The sequence below is a fragment of the Perna viridis genome, chromosome 9 (genome assembly GCF_037379345.1).
Source record: "Perna viridis isolate PV_CMFRI_1.1 ecotype Kerala chromosome 9, ASM3737934v1, whole genome shotgun sequence".
NCBI classification, from domain to species: Eukaryota; Metazoa; Mollusca; class Bivalvia; order Mytilida; family Mytilidae; genus Perna; species Perna viridis.
In genome coordinates, this window is record NC_142453.1 from 8,037,592 (window position 1) to 8,053,898 (window position 16,307).

General features: G+C 33.3%; 1 protein-coding gene across 4 annotated transcripts; it reads right to left on the reverse strand.

Annotated features, from left to right (window-relative positions):
* Positions 1-364: 364 nt before the first annotated feature.
* On the reverse strand, positions 365-16,307 carry LOC148606534 (uncharacterized). 4 transcript variants are annotated; one of them, XM_088544556.1, is made up of 12 exons: positions 16,074-16,307; positions 15,661-15,800; positions 14,768-15,333; positions 13,942-14,209; positions 13,580-13,648; positions 12,533-12,583; positions 10,277-10,585; positions 9,109-9,246; positions 8,086-8,129; positions 6,331-6,690; positions 5,815-5,889; positions 365-658 (listed from the first exon to the last, which is right to left on the reverse strand). In XM_088544556.1, exons 2-12 carry the CDS (start codon positions 15,719-15,721, stop codon positions 482-484), a joined length of 2,118 nt encoding a protein of 705 aa, XP_088400682.1. In that variant the 5' UTR covers positions 15,722-15,800; positions 16,074-16,307; the 3' UTR covers positions 365-481. The 4 variants fall into 4 exon arrangements, with proteins under 4 accessions (XP_088400682.1, XP_088400680.1, XP_088400683.1 ...); XM_088544554.1 differs by having other exon boundaries at positions 15,661-15,864; XM_088544557.1 differs by lacking the exon at positions 15,661-15,800 and having other exon boundaries at positions 16,074-16,306.

Below are 16,307 nucleotides of genomic sequence, written 5' to 3' on the forward strand. Positions count from 1 at the left end.
GTTACTTTATGTTCTTTGTTGTGTATGTCTGTTTTCCATGTCTGGTCTTTGTCCCTGAATTACATTCTTTTGATTACCGCTATAACCTCGGTTCGCTTGATTACTCTTGCAATTTCTTTAAGGGCTGGCTGCAGCGTCTAGAGTGAATTTCGAACGTCAGACAATGTTCGGAGTTTGACATAATATGTTTGTTTTAATAAAGATTTCTGGTTGAAAACGAATCACTTATAAAACAACCTATTGTAATATGATTAGTAGTCAGTGTTAAGGTGAGTATTATCTTATGTATTTAAAACCTGTTTCAGTTTTACCAACATTCCAGAACGCAAAAAGAAAAGATATATAGAGAAAACTCTATACAATATTTTGTTTAAATCAACTTTATAATACGTTTTAATTCAAAGAATACACGCATTGCGTATATGTTTTTTTTTATCATCAAACATCTTATTTTAAGCGTGTTATTTGTGGTAAATTGTCGTCACGAGCACGACTTAGACCGACTCATCCTAAATGCCATGGCTTTTTCTGCAGGTGTCATCGGAGTATCAGGTATAACGCTTGCATTAGAAAAATAAACTCCATCCCGCCTTCTTAGTGGTGAATCACCTTCAGATACAGTTTTCGATAGATTTTGTCGCTTTTTGGGAAGCTGAGGCTGAAAAGGAGAAATTGAAGTTTGTTAATCAATCGAATGGAAAAAAAAAACATGTCAATAATATATCGACTATGAGACACGAACAACTTAATCCAATCGGATTCTCAAGTTCTCCTCTCCATATGACTCATGATAATGTTTTCTGCGAGTTTCGGTTTCTGTGTGTAGCTTGTTGTTTATGATTCTGTATTTGATTTACCATCTGTGCTACAGGTATTATCTTTCTTCGAAACGTAAAAAGGAGTTTATGAAAAAACAAAAGAGGAAAGGAAAACTATATCTCGTTGAACAAATCGGTTCTTGTGGTTTAGATGGATGAACCGTAACGTTCCACGAGTCCATGATGACGACCATTAAACTTCTGCATTGATGGCTTCAATCTAAAAACATAACCAGGTTCCAGAAGCCTAATTGTAAGAAGTCTAGCGCGGTACAAAAACATTTGCGTAGTTACGGCAAGCTCTGATATAACGTGTGAGTTGTGATATGAAAAGTTCATATGCAAGTGTTGAACGGATGTTGCACCAAATGAAGGAAAATTGACAGTACGGAATAAAAATGCATCACGTTTGTCGCATAGTTTGGTCATAGTTTTTTTCTTTATCGATTATATGTGTAGGTCAAGATATGAGTCTGACTTAACAGTGTCTGCAGTATTCTTTATCTGAAGCTCTTTGGGGTAGATACGATGTATAAAATCCTTAAAACTAGGATTGTTTAACGAAAATATGTCATCTATAAGCTGAACAATGTTCCTTCCTTTAGATCAGATCAGCTATAACGTCAGCTTCATAAGAGTGAAGGGATACAGTTGCAATCACTTCAACCTCTCTTCCTGTCAGAAACTGTTTTGACCCGCTACACACATTGTCAGGGTCTGTCAGGACTTCGGTGCACCTGGTCCATGCTCCGAGTTTTTAGTCGAGTCTGAGTTGCTCATTAGCATTTGTTACTTTGTATGTATGATTTTAGTTACTTTATGTTCTTTGTTGTGTATGTCTGTTTTCCATGTCTGGTCTTTGTCCCTGGTTTACATTCTTTTGATTACCGCTATAACCTTGGTTCCCTTGATTACTCTTTCGAACAAGCTCTGTCATAATTTGTCATAGGTCCTGACACCCTCCTGCCAGGAACTGTTCTAAGTAGAACAGATACGTGGATTAGAAGAGTTCCAGCCAGATTCTGACAGTCATTAGCTCAAGAAAACTTTTCTGACTGAATTACATACAGTACATGTACGTGATAACAAAGAGAAAGGCGTTGCACCCGCATCCTGATTCGTACGACGGGAAGGAAACCTTGCTATGTTTAATTTTGTTTTCATTTTTACTCGACTTTTATGTATGGTATGCAGTACAAACAAAAATTATTGCCTGTCGTATTTACTACGCCCCTGACAAAATAATTTAGACTGAATCATTTTTGGCTGCAGGTCTAGACACCGGTATGATACAAATTACTATATATATATTGACAATTTTCAACAGTTTGTACAGATTTTGTTTTCCTTTATGGAACTTTAAAGTGTTCACACTCATACAATTTAAAAGAATATGACATTTTGAAGAATTTGTACTTACGTATATATACATTTTTGAAGAATTTTGACCGAAATAGTTTAGTCGCAGTCACCCACACGGTAGTTATATTACAAAAAAATAGCATCTTAGTCCATAATTTTTGGCTCTTATGGAAATCAAAAGTGCTCGCACTCATACATTTTGCAGGAACATGACATTTTTAAAGAATTTTGACTATGCCAAATGTGTCAAAGCCACCCACATGATAATTATATTGATAAATTTAGCATTTCGGTCATTATTTTTAGATCCTCAAGCAAATTAAAAGTGTGCGCACTCATAAATTTTGCACGATTATGACATTTTTAAAGAATTTTGACTCAAATTAATGTGTCGCAGCCACCCACATGATATTTATATTGAAAAATTTTGCATTTTAGTCATTAATGTTAGAGCCTCATAGAAATCAAAAGTGTGGACACTCAAACATGTGCTGGAATATGACATTTTTGTAGATTTTTTACAGAAATATACGAGTCCAAGTCACCCACATAATAGTTATATTGAAAGAAATATTTATTTATATGTTATTAAAAGTAGCTTTCACTCAAAAAGTACTTTGTCAATCCTGACCTTAATATTCGTGACAATTACAAAACATCTGGAAGTTATCTGTTACGACCTTTACACTTAGACAGAAAAATAGACCTTTAATTTTATAATTAAATAATTTGATTCAATTAATATTATAGGTATGGGACAGAATGTAAAAAAATATATATGTAAACAATGATAATTTTTGAACGATGAGTGACTGGACATAAACAACGATCGAGTGATTGTGGGATGATAATCATGACAAGCTCTCTATATATAATTTGAAATTCAATGTAAATTTTGAAATAAAGATATTTGTTTCCTAATCGGGTTATGTAATTTGCTAATTTACATTAGTCACACAGTTTCACTTATTAATCGCGGACTTCCTGTTCTAAATTACGTCACACAGAATATTTAGTAACAGGAACTGTCCAGGGGCATGACAGTTAAGAACAGCAGCTTTTCGTATTTTTTTTTTTTTTGTCACGACCTAGGACAGTTTCTGTTAGGATCTGTCAGGGAATAGGGCAAAATGTGTCCTGACCCAGGACATCATCTATCAGAGCCTGTCAGCATCTGTCAGGATTTCGGTTTTATCTGCTGTCGTAGAACAGAAATTCTGACGGATTCTGACAGAATTTAAGAGAGGTTAGAAGTGATTGCAACTGTATGTCAGAGAGTAGAGGAGCACAATTTGTTACCAAAAGAAAAGCCAACCGTTAATTGAAAAACTCGTCCACACTGGAAAAATATGATGTCGATAAAAAATTCCTGCATTTTTGAAAACATCTCCGGTATATTTGGAATTGTTTTTTAAATGAAGAACCTTTACCACTAACTACCCCAAAGGACTTGAGATAAAGGATACCACAGACACTGTAAGATCATCCTCATATCTTGACCTACATTTAGAAATCGATGGTAAAGGAAAACTATTGACCAAATTTTACGACAAACCTGATTACTTTTCATTCAGAATTGTCAACTTTCCTTTAATCTGTGGCAACATCCCTTCAGCACCTGCTAATGGAATGTTCATATCACAACTCATATAATAAGCCAGAGCTTGCCGAAACTACGCAGACCTTTTGTATCACGCTAGAACTCTAAAAAATAGGCTTCTGGAACAGGGGTATGTTGCTACAAGATTGGTCATCACTACAGAGGTTTTATGGTCGTCATCATGAACTCGTTATGGTGTATCAATCTGCACCATGAAAATTGATTTATTCAACGGGTCATGGTTTTCCGTTCCTCGTTTGTCTACCCCGGACTTGACTTTTTATGAGCAACTCGGCGAGTGTTTCTAGAAAAGCAGAGGACGCTTACCCTACCGGTGCACCTGGTCCATGCTCCCAGTTTTTAGTGGAGTCTGAGTTGTTCATTTGCTTTTGTTACTTTGTATGTATGATTTTAGTCACTTTGTGTTCTTTGTTGTGTATGTCTGTTTTCCATGTCTGGTCTTTGTCCCTGGATTACATTCTTTTGATTACCGCTATAACCTTGGTTCCCTTGATTACTCTTACATATATTGTATCAGTATCTATGTTTTTGCTACATCGGGGTCTTCGAAAATGATGTAGATTTGACATTCATTGACCTACTTCAAACGTTTCAAAAATACCCCCAAAAAAGCCTTTACCCTCTGACAGAGAATCAATGTCTTCTTGTTCTCAAGTCTTTGTTGACAAACGGTGGTGGAGGCAACGATCGTTTTCTTCATCTAAACCTTTAACACAAACTGGTATTAAGGGTTTGTGGTAACCAATATCCACAATAATGGCTGCAAGTATGTATAATGGTAAAGGAGGTTCAGAAACAGAAGTGTCAAGACTTGTTTTGAAAAGGGAGTGTAGTTAAGTGAGACGTATAGGGTAGAGTTAGTGTGATGAACTCTTAGAGGTTTTGGTATGAAAAGAAAAGGACGATCTATGGAGACTTTATGCATCTTAGGTGATGTATATCGGCGATAGTCATGGCTCCTTATCCGTCTTGGATGTTTGTCATATTAATTCGTTATATTCACGTTAACTTGATAGGTTTCCTATATTCTTTATGTTGTCATTTCACATGTAAGGTATTGCAGTACATAGTCTGCGTATCTAGTGCAGTACCTGAACCGACCCGTGCAACGAAAATTGCGATTGGTCATTGGTCAGTTTCCGGTTATTCATCGATCCGTCAAATCGATCCATTGAACCGGTGGTTGCATCACGTGACCTCATGGCGGTCACTGTATTTTACAGTTTTATTGTTTTCTTTGTCTATGTAATAGATTTAAACATCAATTTATACATTTATTTTACATTTCTTTTATTTCAAACCGATCTTACGTCATTTAACATAACAAAACTGCGATCAGATCGGTCATCGGTCATCGATCCGTCAACGATCAATCAGTCAACGGCCATCGATCCGTCAAATCGTTGCACGCATCGGTTCAAGGACTGTATTCCTATCTTCCCCTACAATACTTTTGCTTAGGACAGGACTTTTCGTTGGATGGTACATTTTTTTTCAAGAATACGAACTTTCATAGAGAGGATTTTGTTGACTAAAATTCTAATTACAAAACATTAAAGGTTTTTTCTATGAAAAATAACAGGATTGTCTCACTTTCACCAAAACTATATAAGTATGTATTCTGTTAAAAGTGAAATATGAATTTCGTTACATGAATTAAACTTATATGGTATTAACTAATACCATTATATGTGATATATTTCATAAAAGACATGTAACATTTAGAAAATGGTAAATGTTATTGAGAGAGCGGGATATTTAGGACAGGGCATAGTAGAATAGGGCATATAGAATAAGTTGGTGGACTAGGAATGGAAGGCCAATAGGAATTTTACACCAAAAGATAACTGTATCTGCCATAGTTTCATCATCTTATATTAATAACATTACCATAATAATGATTTAAAAGAAATTTCATTGGTTCTATTAGGTTAAACAAAAGCCACTTGTATACACAATATATATTTTCACATAGTTTAAGTATAAATTTTATAAAGGCCCTAATTGTGTTACCTTTTGAGTTTTTATTTCTTCATTTAGTTCATCTCCATGGGTATCAGCTGGAATAACGTCGTACATGTAATCAATCTTAAATTAAATAATTACAGAACTGTTTACACACATGTTAGGATAGTTGGAAAGAGTGAACAACAAAAATATGATCACAATTTCAAAAGGACCTAAAGATTTATCAAGTGCGCGTAACTTGTTCCCTGGAACAGTAAAAAATGTCCGGCGTTTTCGTCATGAAAACCAATTCATAATCCTATTTATTGTATATATTTTCACAAAAACTAAATCCTATTTTCAATATAAAACTTCAATTTTGTGATAGGCAGATTGATGAATTGTATTGTGACCTTTTGGTGGGATAACTCCGAAAGTTAAATTACAAAGTAACAAAAATTGTTTCTTAATTAAAATATAAATGATGAATAAAGATACATCAACAGTAGGTTTCAATTAAGAACCTAAATACAAAGCAGATTATATTAAATGATAGAGCGACTTCAGTTGGAGAAAACTTACTTTCTCTTCTTTATAGCTACTTCGACTTTGTCGACTCTCGTGTTTGCAACTGTCTCTCTTGGAATGAATATCAATAGTTGTTTTCCTTAAAGATTGCTTAGGTTTCATCCGCAATTCAGTTGCCGGGTCTTTCATTTGTCCATATTCACATTTTACAAAGAAGGAAGAGCTATGTTGTCCATCTGTTATTTCCCACCACTCATTTACTTGCTTAATAAGATAGTATGATTTTCCTTTTATCATTTTAGCAACACACTTTCCGTCAACAATATGCTGATAATCTGAAGTTGCTTGTATTTGAACCGATGGGAAATCAGCGCAAAGAATTTCGTCTGCATCAATATTTGCATATGATGTAGTCTGAAAGATGACGCAAGAAGATATATGTAAGAACAATATGAACAAAGTATTTCCGTAATCCAAAGACTGATTATAAAAAGCGGAAACAAACAAAACACTACTTAATGGTACAAATTAACTTACCACGCAAAGAAAGAAAATAAACGAAAACTTCCTCGAGCAAAAATTGCAGTATGGAACAAGTACACTGGAAAAGCAAATGTCAAATGCTTTTCCATGAAAAAAATATCGTATTGAGAACTCCCAATGATAAAAAAAATGCACTTTTCAAAAACAAACATTCCCAATCGTTAATCTTTTTTATCTTACTTTACTTTGATACTGACTTTGTTATAAGTCAATTTTACAGTGAAACCTGTCCTAACCAAAAAAAACCAAACACTTGTTGAAACCCCTTAATAACATTCTGATGTACTTTGAACATGGGGAAACTGGACATTTTCAAGATACTTCAAACTGTTATAAAGGGATTTCAACAAGTGTCTGGTTTGAATAACACAGGTTTTACAGTAAAACTGGGAAACCGAATGTATGTCCAAACCGGACAAATTCTATAGTCCACGAAACCGGACAAATTTTACAGTCCAAAATGGTTTTTACATGTTTCATTGTAATGATTTAAGTAATGGAAAACTGTTCCCTCTCAAGGTGTAATAAGCTTATTGTATATTGTTCACACTTGAAATATCTCGCTACGGATGTTGCATAGTATTCACAATGTTATTGAAGTAAATAGTGTATAAACGGGAAAATATGATTACCACTTCATGCATGTATCGTACAATATCTTTTTTTAATTTGCTTTCTATTAGAAATCTAGTTTGTTTATTTATTGCTTAAACTTTGGACTCTATCCAAGAAAACATTTCTTCATCACAAATGCCTTTTTGTATAAATTAGTGCTCAGCTTTTTTGAAAATATAAACTCACATGAGGCAAGACACGGAAAACCTACTAACTGAAGGATGCTATCGAGAATGATTTCTGCCTGCTTTAAATATTCTAATGTGGCATATAATTTACGTTTGGCTCAGATTTTGACAGTAATATACTCAACGAAGATGACACATTCATTCATTATTGGGGTTTAACGCCCGAGCAGCAATATTTCAGCTATATTCAGGCGATAAACATGAAATGGATGATAAAATGAACATGAAATGATGATGGAATGAAAACAGGAATCGGACACAAGGACAATAAGATCGACAAACTTTGATTGCCACTATAAGAAGGGTTGGATGGGTAGGGTCGGGCAATTTAGCCTCCTGATGGCAAAGGTTCCTACTCCTATCGAATACCACATCAGAGTTCTTTAACGTGGGAGGAATGTGGTATCTTTCCCAACACGGTGCGCCACTATGGTTTGCGGTCAGTTCAAATAATAATACTCACACTAAAACGAGAATTATGTGACGACACCATTAAACTGCCGTAATCTAAATTAAATATTAATACAAATAATTGAATCATCATAATATCAACATGCCGCTTTAATAAAAGTAAAATTCTTTTAAAAGTTGTCTATAAAAAGCACTAAATCACAGATTTTACGATCATTCGTCAGTATTCTATTTATAATTATCTTTCTACAATTTCCAAGTTTACCACGTAATCATCATGGTAATTTTTTTTATGAATTTTCCTAGTGTGCATTGTGTGAATAGTGATTGACAAGTGTCGCGAAACTGCATTATTGCTGAAACATTATAATCGGATTATTCTCAGTTTTAACATGGCGGGTGAGTGACAATGGCTGGTCAGGACATGTTTTCCCTTTCGGAGCAGCTGATGTCACGTCTTGTTTCTTGTTTTGCGGGAGTTCATATTGTTAGTGCTTTAGTTTTCTTGTCTTTTTTTTTTCGTGTGTGCGTGTGTGACGTCTTGTCTGTTATCTTTAATTTTTATGTGTAATCTTTTTTTTTGTTTGTTTTGTTTCATTGAGCATGTAGATCGTCTCTGTGTCATGTGTTAACGTTTAAGCAATGTTATTTTTGATTTTGACGTATTTGAATCATCCCAATATCTCGGTTTTTCTGCCGATATCACATTTTACATATCATGTTATTCAATAGCGGCAGATAAACTTTGAGCTTGAATTTATGCTATTTTTACAGACATTTTGTGTTCTTGTCTTAAAGGACATAAATCTAATTCAACATTTTTTCGCGGTGTACTTGCTTAAGCTATTTTGGCAGTGGACAGAAAACCGCGAAAATAGTACACGCGAAATAGATTTTTCAACACTATATAACCCTTAACATTTTTTGAAACTGCAAAAGCTGATACCTCGAATATATTCACTAGACGTAAAATTAGCAAACGCGAAAATTCATACTTTCACAGTATGTCAAAGTAAAGGTATTTTTGTATCACCGGAAGTGCTGAAGTTCAAATTAATTCAAAGCATCATCATACCAGGTTCATGTTTTCTTAGCTGGGCATCAGGAATAGCATCTATATATGGTTTAAGATGTTCCATATCATTTACTGGTAAAACCTCTTTAATTGAGCTATCCAATTCTTCATTTTCTGTCCTTGTTTCTGTACTTGATACTTAAGTTGAAAATAATGTACTTCTTAACTTATGATTTGTAAAATGATAATGATTTTCCTTGAAATAGCATCACAATAATTAGACGATCGCTACGTATACTCGCATTATGTAAAATTTTATAATACAGTTTTGATACTGCTAAGCTTCAAATCCTTTGTTTCTTAAAGGAAAAATGCTACTTCATTGTATCGATATACATTATATATTTCATTTCAAAATACTGGTCTGTCACTAACAAGTATTGCCATTATAGACCACACACATCAGCATAATTTATGAAAAATCGAACAAACTTCTTTCCAACATCACTATATACTATTGAAACCAACTACTTATAACGTAACTTGAACGGAAAGTACTGCTCGGTGCTTAGACTTTTTGTCTGTAAAGGTGATTAAAACTTAATGTACATTCCCGAAAAATAGTTCAAAGTTCAAATTTATGGAACTATACCTAACTGAAAACAATAAAATTGCAGTACATCATACATTTTTATATAGATATATATATATATATATATAATTTTCGTATGCTTTCTTTCGTAAAATGCAATTTGTATGTACAACTGTACATGTATGTACATCATTGAAATACCAAGATCACAACCTTATTTGGAAGGAGGCAAGATTTTTGAATAACAACGGAGATACTAGATATTTGAATCACTTCCATGAAGCATTAAATGCCGATGAACATTCTTATAATCAAGATTTGACATCAGAGACAGTTGATTTGACGGTGTCAATTACAATTGTCCTTTTTGTTCTCAATATTATTCGTTATTCATTTTTTATTTTGTTTTAATACTGAGAACAAAAAAAGGACAATTGTAAATGACACCATCAAATGTACTGCCTGTGATGTCACATTTTGATTATAGTTAACACAAGAATGTCGACTTTTTGTTATAGCCTTTATAATTGGTTCATTGTACATAACCTTAAAAACTGCTGATCTCCTGAAAACCTAAAGAAGTTGAATAAAATCTTTTTTTTAGAATGTATTTCTGTCTTTAACATTTGTACTCACATTCAACTGCATTCCCAATCATTATATCGACTTCTATGGTACCAGTTTCATTCGTATCAATTCCACATACCCGTATGACTAGTTGCATGAAATCATTAAAAACTTTCTGAAAGATCTCCTTACTTTCCACACATGTTTCATTGACCAAAGTCCCTATCACAATCGAACCACTTCGAACAAACTTGATTTGTACATTTCCTTCACAGCAAACTGGCAGTTTCTCCAAAATATCAATAATACTGTCTTTTTCTTCTTTTGTAACGTTGTCAGCAGTGTGTATCTTCCATTCCACTTCATAACATTTTTCAACTGTGTAAAGAGTAATCAAGGGAACCATGGTTATAGCGGTAATCAAAAGAATGCAATTCAGGAACAGAGACCAGACATGGAAAACAGACATACACAACAAAGAACATAAAGTAACTGAAATCATACATACAAAGAAACAAAAGCAAATGAGCAACTCGGACTCCACTAAAAACTGGAATCATGTAAAAATACATAAACGAATATGTTGATTATTTGGAAATTTTGGCATATGCATTACAAATGTTACAAGGATTTGATGTTATTTAAATAAGGTATTTAGAAACAAATGAAGTAGGGAACTACTGTAGTATTGTAATGTTCTTTAGTACATGTATTACAGTTATTGAACCGATCCACGCAACAATTTGACGGATCGATTACCGATGACCGGTGACCGGTCTGATCGCAGTATTGTTATGTTAACGCATAAATTACTGTTTAAATATATTACACTATATAAATATGTGTAAACTTGACAAAGAAAACAATAAAAACCGTAAAATATATTGACCGCTCTGTGGTCACGTGGTGCGATCACCAGTTTAATGGATCGGTTTGACGGATAGATGACCGATCGCAATTTTTGTTGCACGGATCGATTCAGGTACTGTAACACGCGTGACTTTTCAGTTAATTTTTATGTTATTTGAAAAAAATAGGGACATCTTTTTCGCAGTACCTGTGTATAATGAATGATATTTTGTGGTGTGAGGGTTTCCTCATCGATTATTGGAGACCAATGGTTAGTCTTGGGCTGAATTTTCACCACGGTAGGGTTGTTGTCTCTTTGAATTATTCATCATACCTATTTTCGTTATTTGCATGAGATATATAGACGTTCAGTCAAACCGGAATAGGTATGAGTCAGGTCCACAAAAAATGGGTCAGGGTAGTGAATTCAAAGTAAAATATACCTTTAAATTGTCTTTGTTTTTTTTTTTTTTTTTAATTAAAATATACTCTGTCCTATCTAGCCCCATTCAGCTATCGCCCCTCTTTTCAATAATTTTAAAAACATAAGAAAAATGTATTATTGCGATGCTCGATTGTAGTAGATGTTCATAACTCATATTTTTTAAATCAGAATTCAGCGTATTTCCACACATGCGATGAAAGTGTGTAGTCAGATTGAATTACTATACATACCTACAATTTTATGGCAAAAGGCAGTACTAAAAGTACACTTAAAAGAAAAATCCATGCGGTAATGATATATGTCTTTAAGTTTCCATTGAAATGCAAACATCAGATTTAAAATTTATGTAGAGGGTATGAGGATAAAATACCTAGTCTCCATATTGTCAAATTGAATAAATTTTCGTAATTAAATCCAACCACCAATTTCATTGCAACATGCCTAATTTCTATTTGTCACATATCTCATCTAATTGGATTTTTATCCTATTTAGGTTCTATACAAATCTCTCCTACATACTTCAAAATAACGTCCTGGTTAAATGTAAATTTCGTTCTCTTGTACCACTTGTTTTTACGTTAATGCCTATATATCTAATTTAACCTTCCAAAGTACAAATATTCAGTTTTTTTACATATTCCATGATCACTTTGACGCTACTTAAGGAGGTAGACCTAGGATAGGAACATAACTTATGAAGTCAGTGATATGATTGTATCATATTCAATTTCACCAAAGGCTATCAAGCTTTCATTTGACACAGAATGAAATTAATGTAAGTTAATTTGATGCTTACATGACATTGATGTAAAATGCTGAACACAAACGTTCCAATGATTTTTAAGAGTTGTGTCCCTTACCCTAGGTCAACCTCCTTAAGATGACGATGTATTTGTTACAGTTATTATTTGAATATTTTTTTATTACTAGTTAAATTAAGTCTGTGTTACTGCATATTAGTTCTTTTTTTTTTTGTCCCCCGATAATATTTTTATTCATTTGCCCGAAAGGTTGAATTAACGTAAATGTACCTTTATCTGTGCAGCTGGGGTCAAGGAAGTCACCTTTGGTCTTGTCTGAACCTAAATTCGACAGTAATTAAAAAACATAAAGTGTTTCAAATCGAAAATTTGGATTTTTTAACAGCATACGTTATTGTAACATGTATCATGTAAACATTATAAAAATCGCCATTACCGACGTCATGTATTATTTTAAGGAATATGTATTTAATATCATACAACAACAGTTTAATTGCTTAAGCTTAGATCGCATGTGTTTTACATGAATCCAAAATTAAAGAATTTTTGTGTATAAACGAGATTCGTTTAAGGTTATAGCAGCAGTGTCGTTCTCAATAGAAAATTACTTATTGCCAAACGAACAATTTCCATTCCCCATAGAATCTCCCTTGCATTTCTCCTTATTATAGTAATATGAGGAATGTAAAATAATAAACGCTCCCGAAGAAATACCTAAATCCTTTAATAATTTTTGTCAGGCCTGTTATTGTCAACTTACAAAATGGTAAAATGTGTTGTAATAAACGGTATTTATTGTCTTTAGGAATTTTCGTATTGTTTTGTTCTGAAATATGTGAGTGCCGAAATGTCCGTGTTAGGTAAAGAAATGTGTGTTGTTATAGTCTGTAATGTCGTTGGGTCGAATTGTTCAGGCATTGATAAGCTGATTACGATATTTTTGTTAACAGTTTTGACCATCCTTATTTGGAAAAAGCTAAGATTCTATTTGTATTTAATCAGCGAAGCTAGTTAATGCTTCCAAGGCTGGCGTGGTTCTAAACTGCATTACTAAGTATACGAAAACGAAGCCTCATGATGCTGTTTTAAGCGCCCGATTTTACATGTACAAACCGGATATTGATAGTGTTTCTGGTATACTGAACCTAGTTGACAATACAACCATTTACGCTCCCCTTTTAAGAAGCGCATTACATTATCAACACTTATTTCCTTAATCCCCATTCAAAACCCAAATATATCCACACGAATTCTCCATTCCACATCCCCCTACTACCATAGTAAGGGATGTTTATCCCGTACCAGTACGGCACGTACCTAATTTGTCTGATGACTGTGTTATTCTAGCAACAACCGTCGTGTTTCCAATTTGTGTCTTAATCAATCCTGATAAAATGCAATGTGTATACCATGAAAACTAACCAAAGCGTATATAGGTGAATATATAAAAATTAGTATATTCATAAAGAAAAGTCGTTTTTTTTTTTAAATGTAATTTAATAATCCTTACTGCATCATTTTTAACGAAGGGTGATCATGCCATGATTGAAAATTAAACATATTGCCTTTGTACCTGGTTAACATCTAAGTATTTCGGAGATAAATTAATTACTTAGTCGTTCAATAAACAAATCAAAAGAAAAAAAAAACATTTATTTAGTTAAAAATATGATAATCACCTGCCAGGTTTTCAATGGTTTTCTTGATATCCTGTAAATGACCGGCATCATGTATGATTTTTCCTTCTCCAATTAGTACATTTTCCGCTTGCACATTAAAAACAAGTTTACCTTGTCTAGGGGACTCAAAATACTCGACCTGTTTCCCAGGAGTCTCGAGTTGTTCACAAGGAGGCTGGTCGTGTATTCTGTGTTCACATAGAGACTCATTGCGTTCGGGTGCGTTGAAGGATTCTGATACAATTATTGACAGCAAATCATCTGAATCCTAGTTAATATCAGGCAATTACTATGATTTCAGCTACCAAATATATATCAACTATTTTCGTTTCATGTACATTTTACTATTAGTTTAAGAATATTAAGAAGATACAATAAATTATAATGTAAATCATTATTACATAACTGAAGCTATTCATTATGATATACTAGTATACCAAAAATCAGCAGATAATTTCAACAAGCTAAGATTTAATAGTGTTTTATGACTTTTAAAAATAGTGTACAATATAATTTTATTGATACTAACACGTGACATTGATTGCATTATTGTTTGTAAAAATTCAGCCGAAAACTTGATGATCATTAACCTGTGACCAAATAAATGAATCCGAAGCTTTCAATTTGCTAAACCTTGCAATAAAGTGTTCGGAAAAATATGTCGTTCTACAGACATCACCATTTTAAGACAACTGAACATAGTTTAGACTATAGTCTTTACATTGAAGCTAAACAAGCTGAAGGGATTGTCACAAATAAATTATTTACCACCTTTTATAATCTATGAATAAGTATGCAATCAAGTCAATCTTATATACTGCCTAACCTCAGAAAATTCCATTTGCATTCCATTCCAATACTCTTCGGTTTCCCTCCATCCTGGGGAAGCCATTTTCAGCAAGATTAATTGCTTGTTCACACTTTTACGATACGGGTTGTTCTCAAAAGTGTCAAGTATCTCAAACATAGTTTCTTCAGATTCTCCCCATATTGTTAGATATTTTTCGTCAGAAACTTGGTTTGATTTGCACATGTGAAATAGCTGTTCTCTCATTTTTTGAAAAGATACTACCCATTTATGCACCTTTGGATGCCGAGGGGCAGCACAAAGCAAGTACTCCAGCATCGTTATGTCTACATTTTCAAATGTAACATATTTTGTGTTCACAATTGCTAATTCCTTCCCTTGATCGAATTCGAAAAATACTTCAAAATGTTTCTTCCGATATTTAATACATTGATCATAAGTTGATGTTTGTTGACATCTAAAACAAGTCTGTTCTTTATAATGTTGATACAAATGATCTGCATGACTCTTTATGAAATTGTTTAACACTTCGTCCGAGTCTTCATTTTGCAGGCTATGGGCTTTGAAAAACTCACATAAAACGTCTTGATAGATATTATAAAGAAAATGTAGAAGTTGAAGAATTCTGTTGTCTGTAATACCTCTATAGTTATAAATTTGTACAACTTCATTTTATAACTGCATTAAATTATCTGTACACATATTGTTAATAAACAAAATAATTACCAATAAATTATTTTATGCCATTTTTGCCTCTACGCTTCATTTTATGGTCAAATCTAAGTATGGTTTCAATGACGTACGTAGGTGCTGTTCTTGTATCGCGAAATGTTATCACTTTTCACTACATCACTAAAAGCAGAATTGTTTCTTTTTTCATACTTAAATGAGAATTAGCAAAAATTACCTACACTTTTTACGTGGTGAATTCTTTTCTTTGCCCTCTGTTTCATTGCCCATTCCAAACACCATTTTCCCTAGTACCCATTTTATTTTGCCTCATTGCTCCATGCCCCGTTGCTTTATACTTATAATCTCATTGGTAATTTACCTCATTTTAAAATGGTCAATGTCTTTTATTAATCAAGTATTAACAATTATTTATGTCACATCGCCTGTTGAAAATAAACAAAATAACACTCTCATTGTTTAGAGTTTATATCCTCCAATAATAACGGCCTCTATTTAATGTGTAATGAAATGTTTTGCAGACGCTTATATAGCTATACCTTTTGCTATTTATATTAAATGAAGTCACTTGATTTCGACAACAGTCTAAATTACACGTAAGAAAAATAAATCGATGAAAATACATGCAACTCACCCGCCATTTCCTGTACTTCTACGTGGAGACATGTTTCCTGTTCTGGAAAATTGCACCTCACTCATAACAAAATCAAGTATAAATATAATACCTTGAAATTGTTAGGATTTAAATATTATTTAGTTCAAAACTTCCTCATACGGTATTTCTATTTTCTGCACACATTCATTACACATTAAAGACACATGTTTCACTTCAGTAAATTTGTCAATCAATTTACATAAAGCATATTCA

Bases quoted from the DNA above. Each gene is read 5' to 3' on its own strand.
- LOC148606534 (XM_088544553.1), bottom strand. From the start codon at position 16,138: ATGAGTGAGGTGCAATTTTCCAGAACAGGAAACATGTCTCCACGTAGA. The intron at 9,247-10,276 runs GTGAGTACAAAT...TTTCAACTTAAG, and splicing joins GATTGGGAATGCAGTTGAAT to TATCAAGTACAGAAACAAGG. The intron at 659-5,814 runs GTAACACAATTA...TCTCCTTTTCAG, and splicing joins AAGAAATAAAAACTCAAAAG to CCTCAGCTTCCCAAAAAGCG.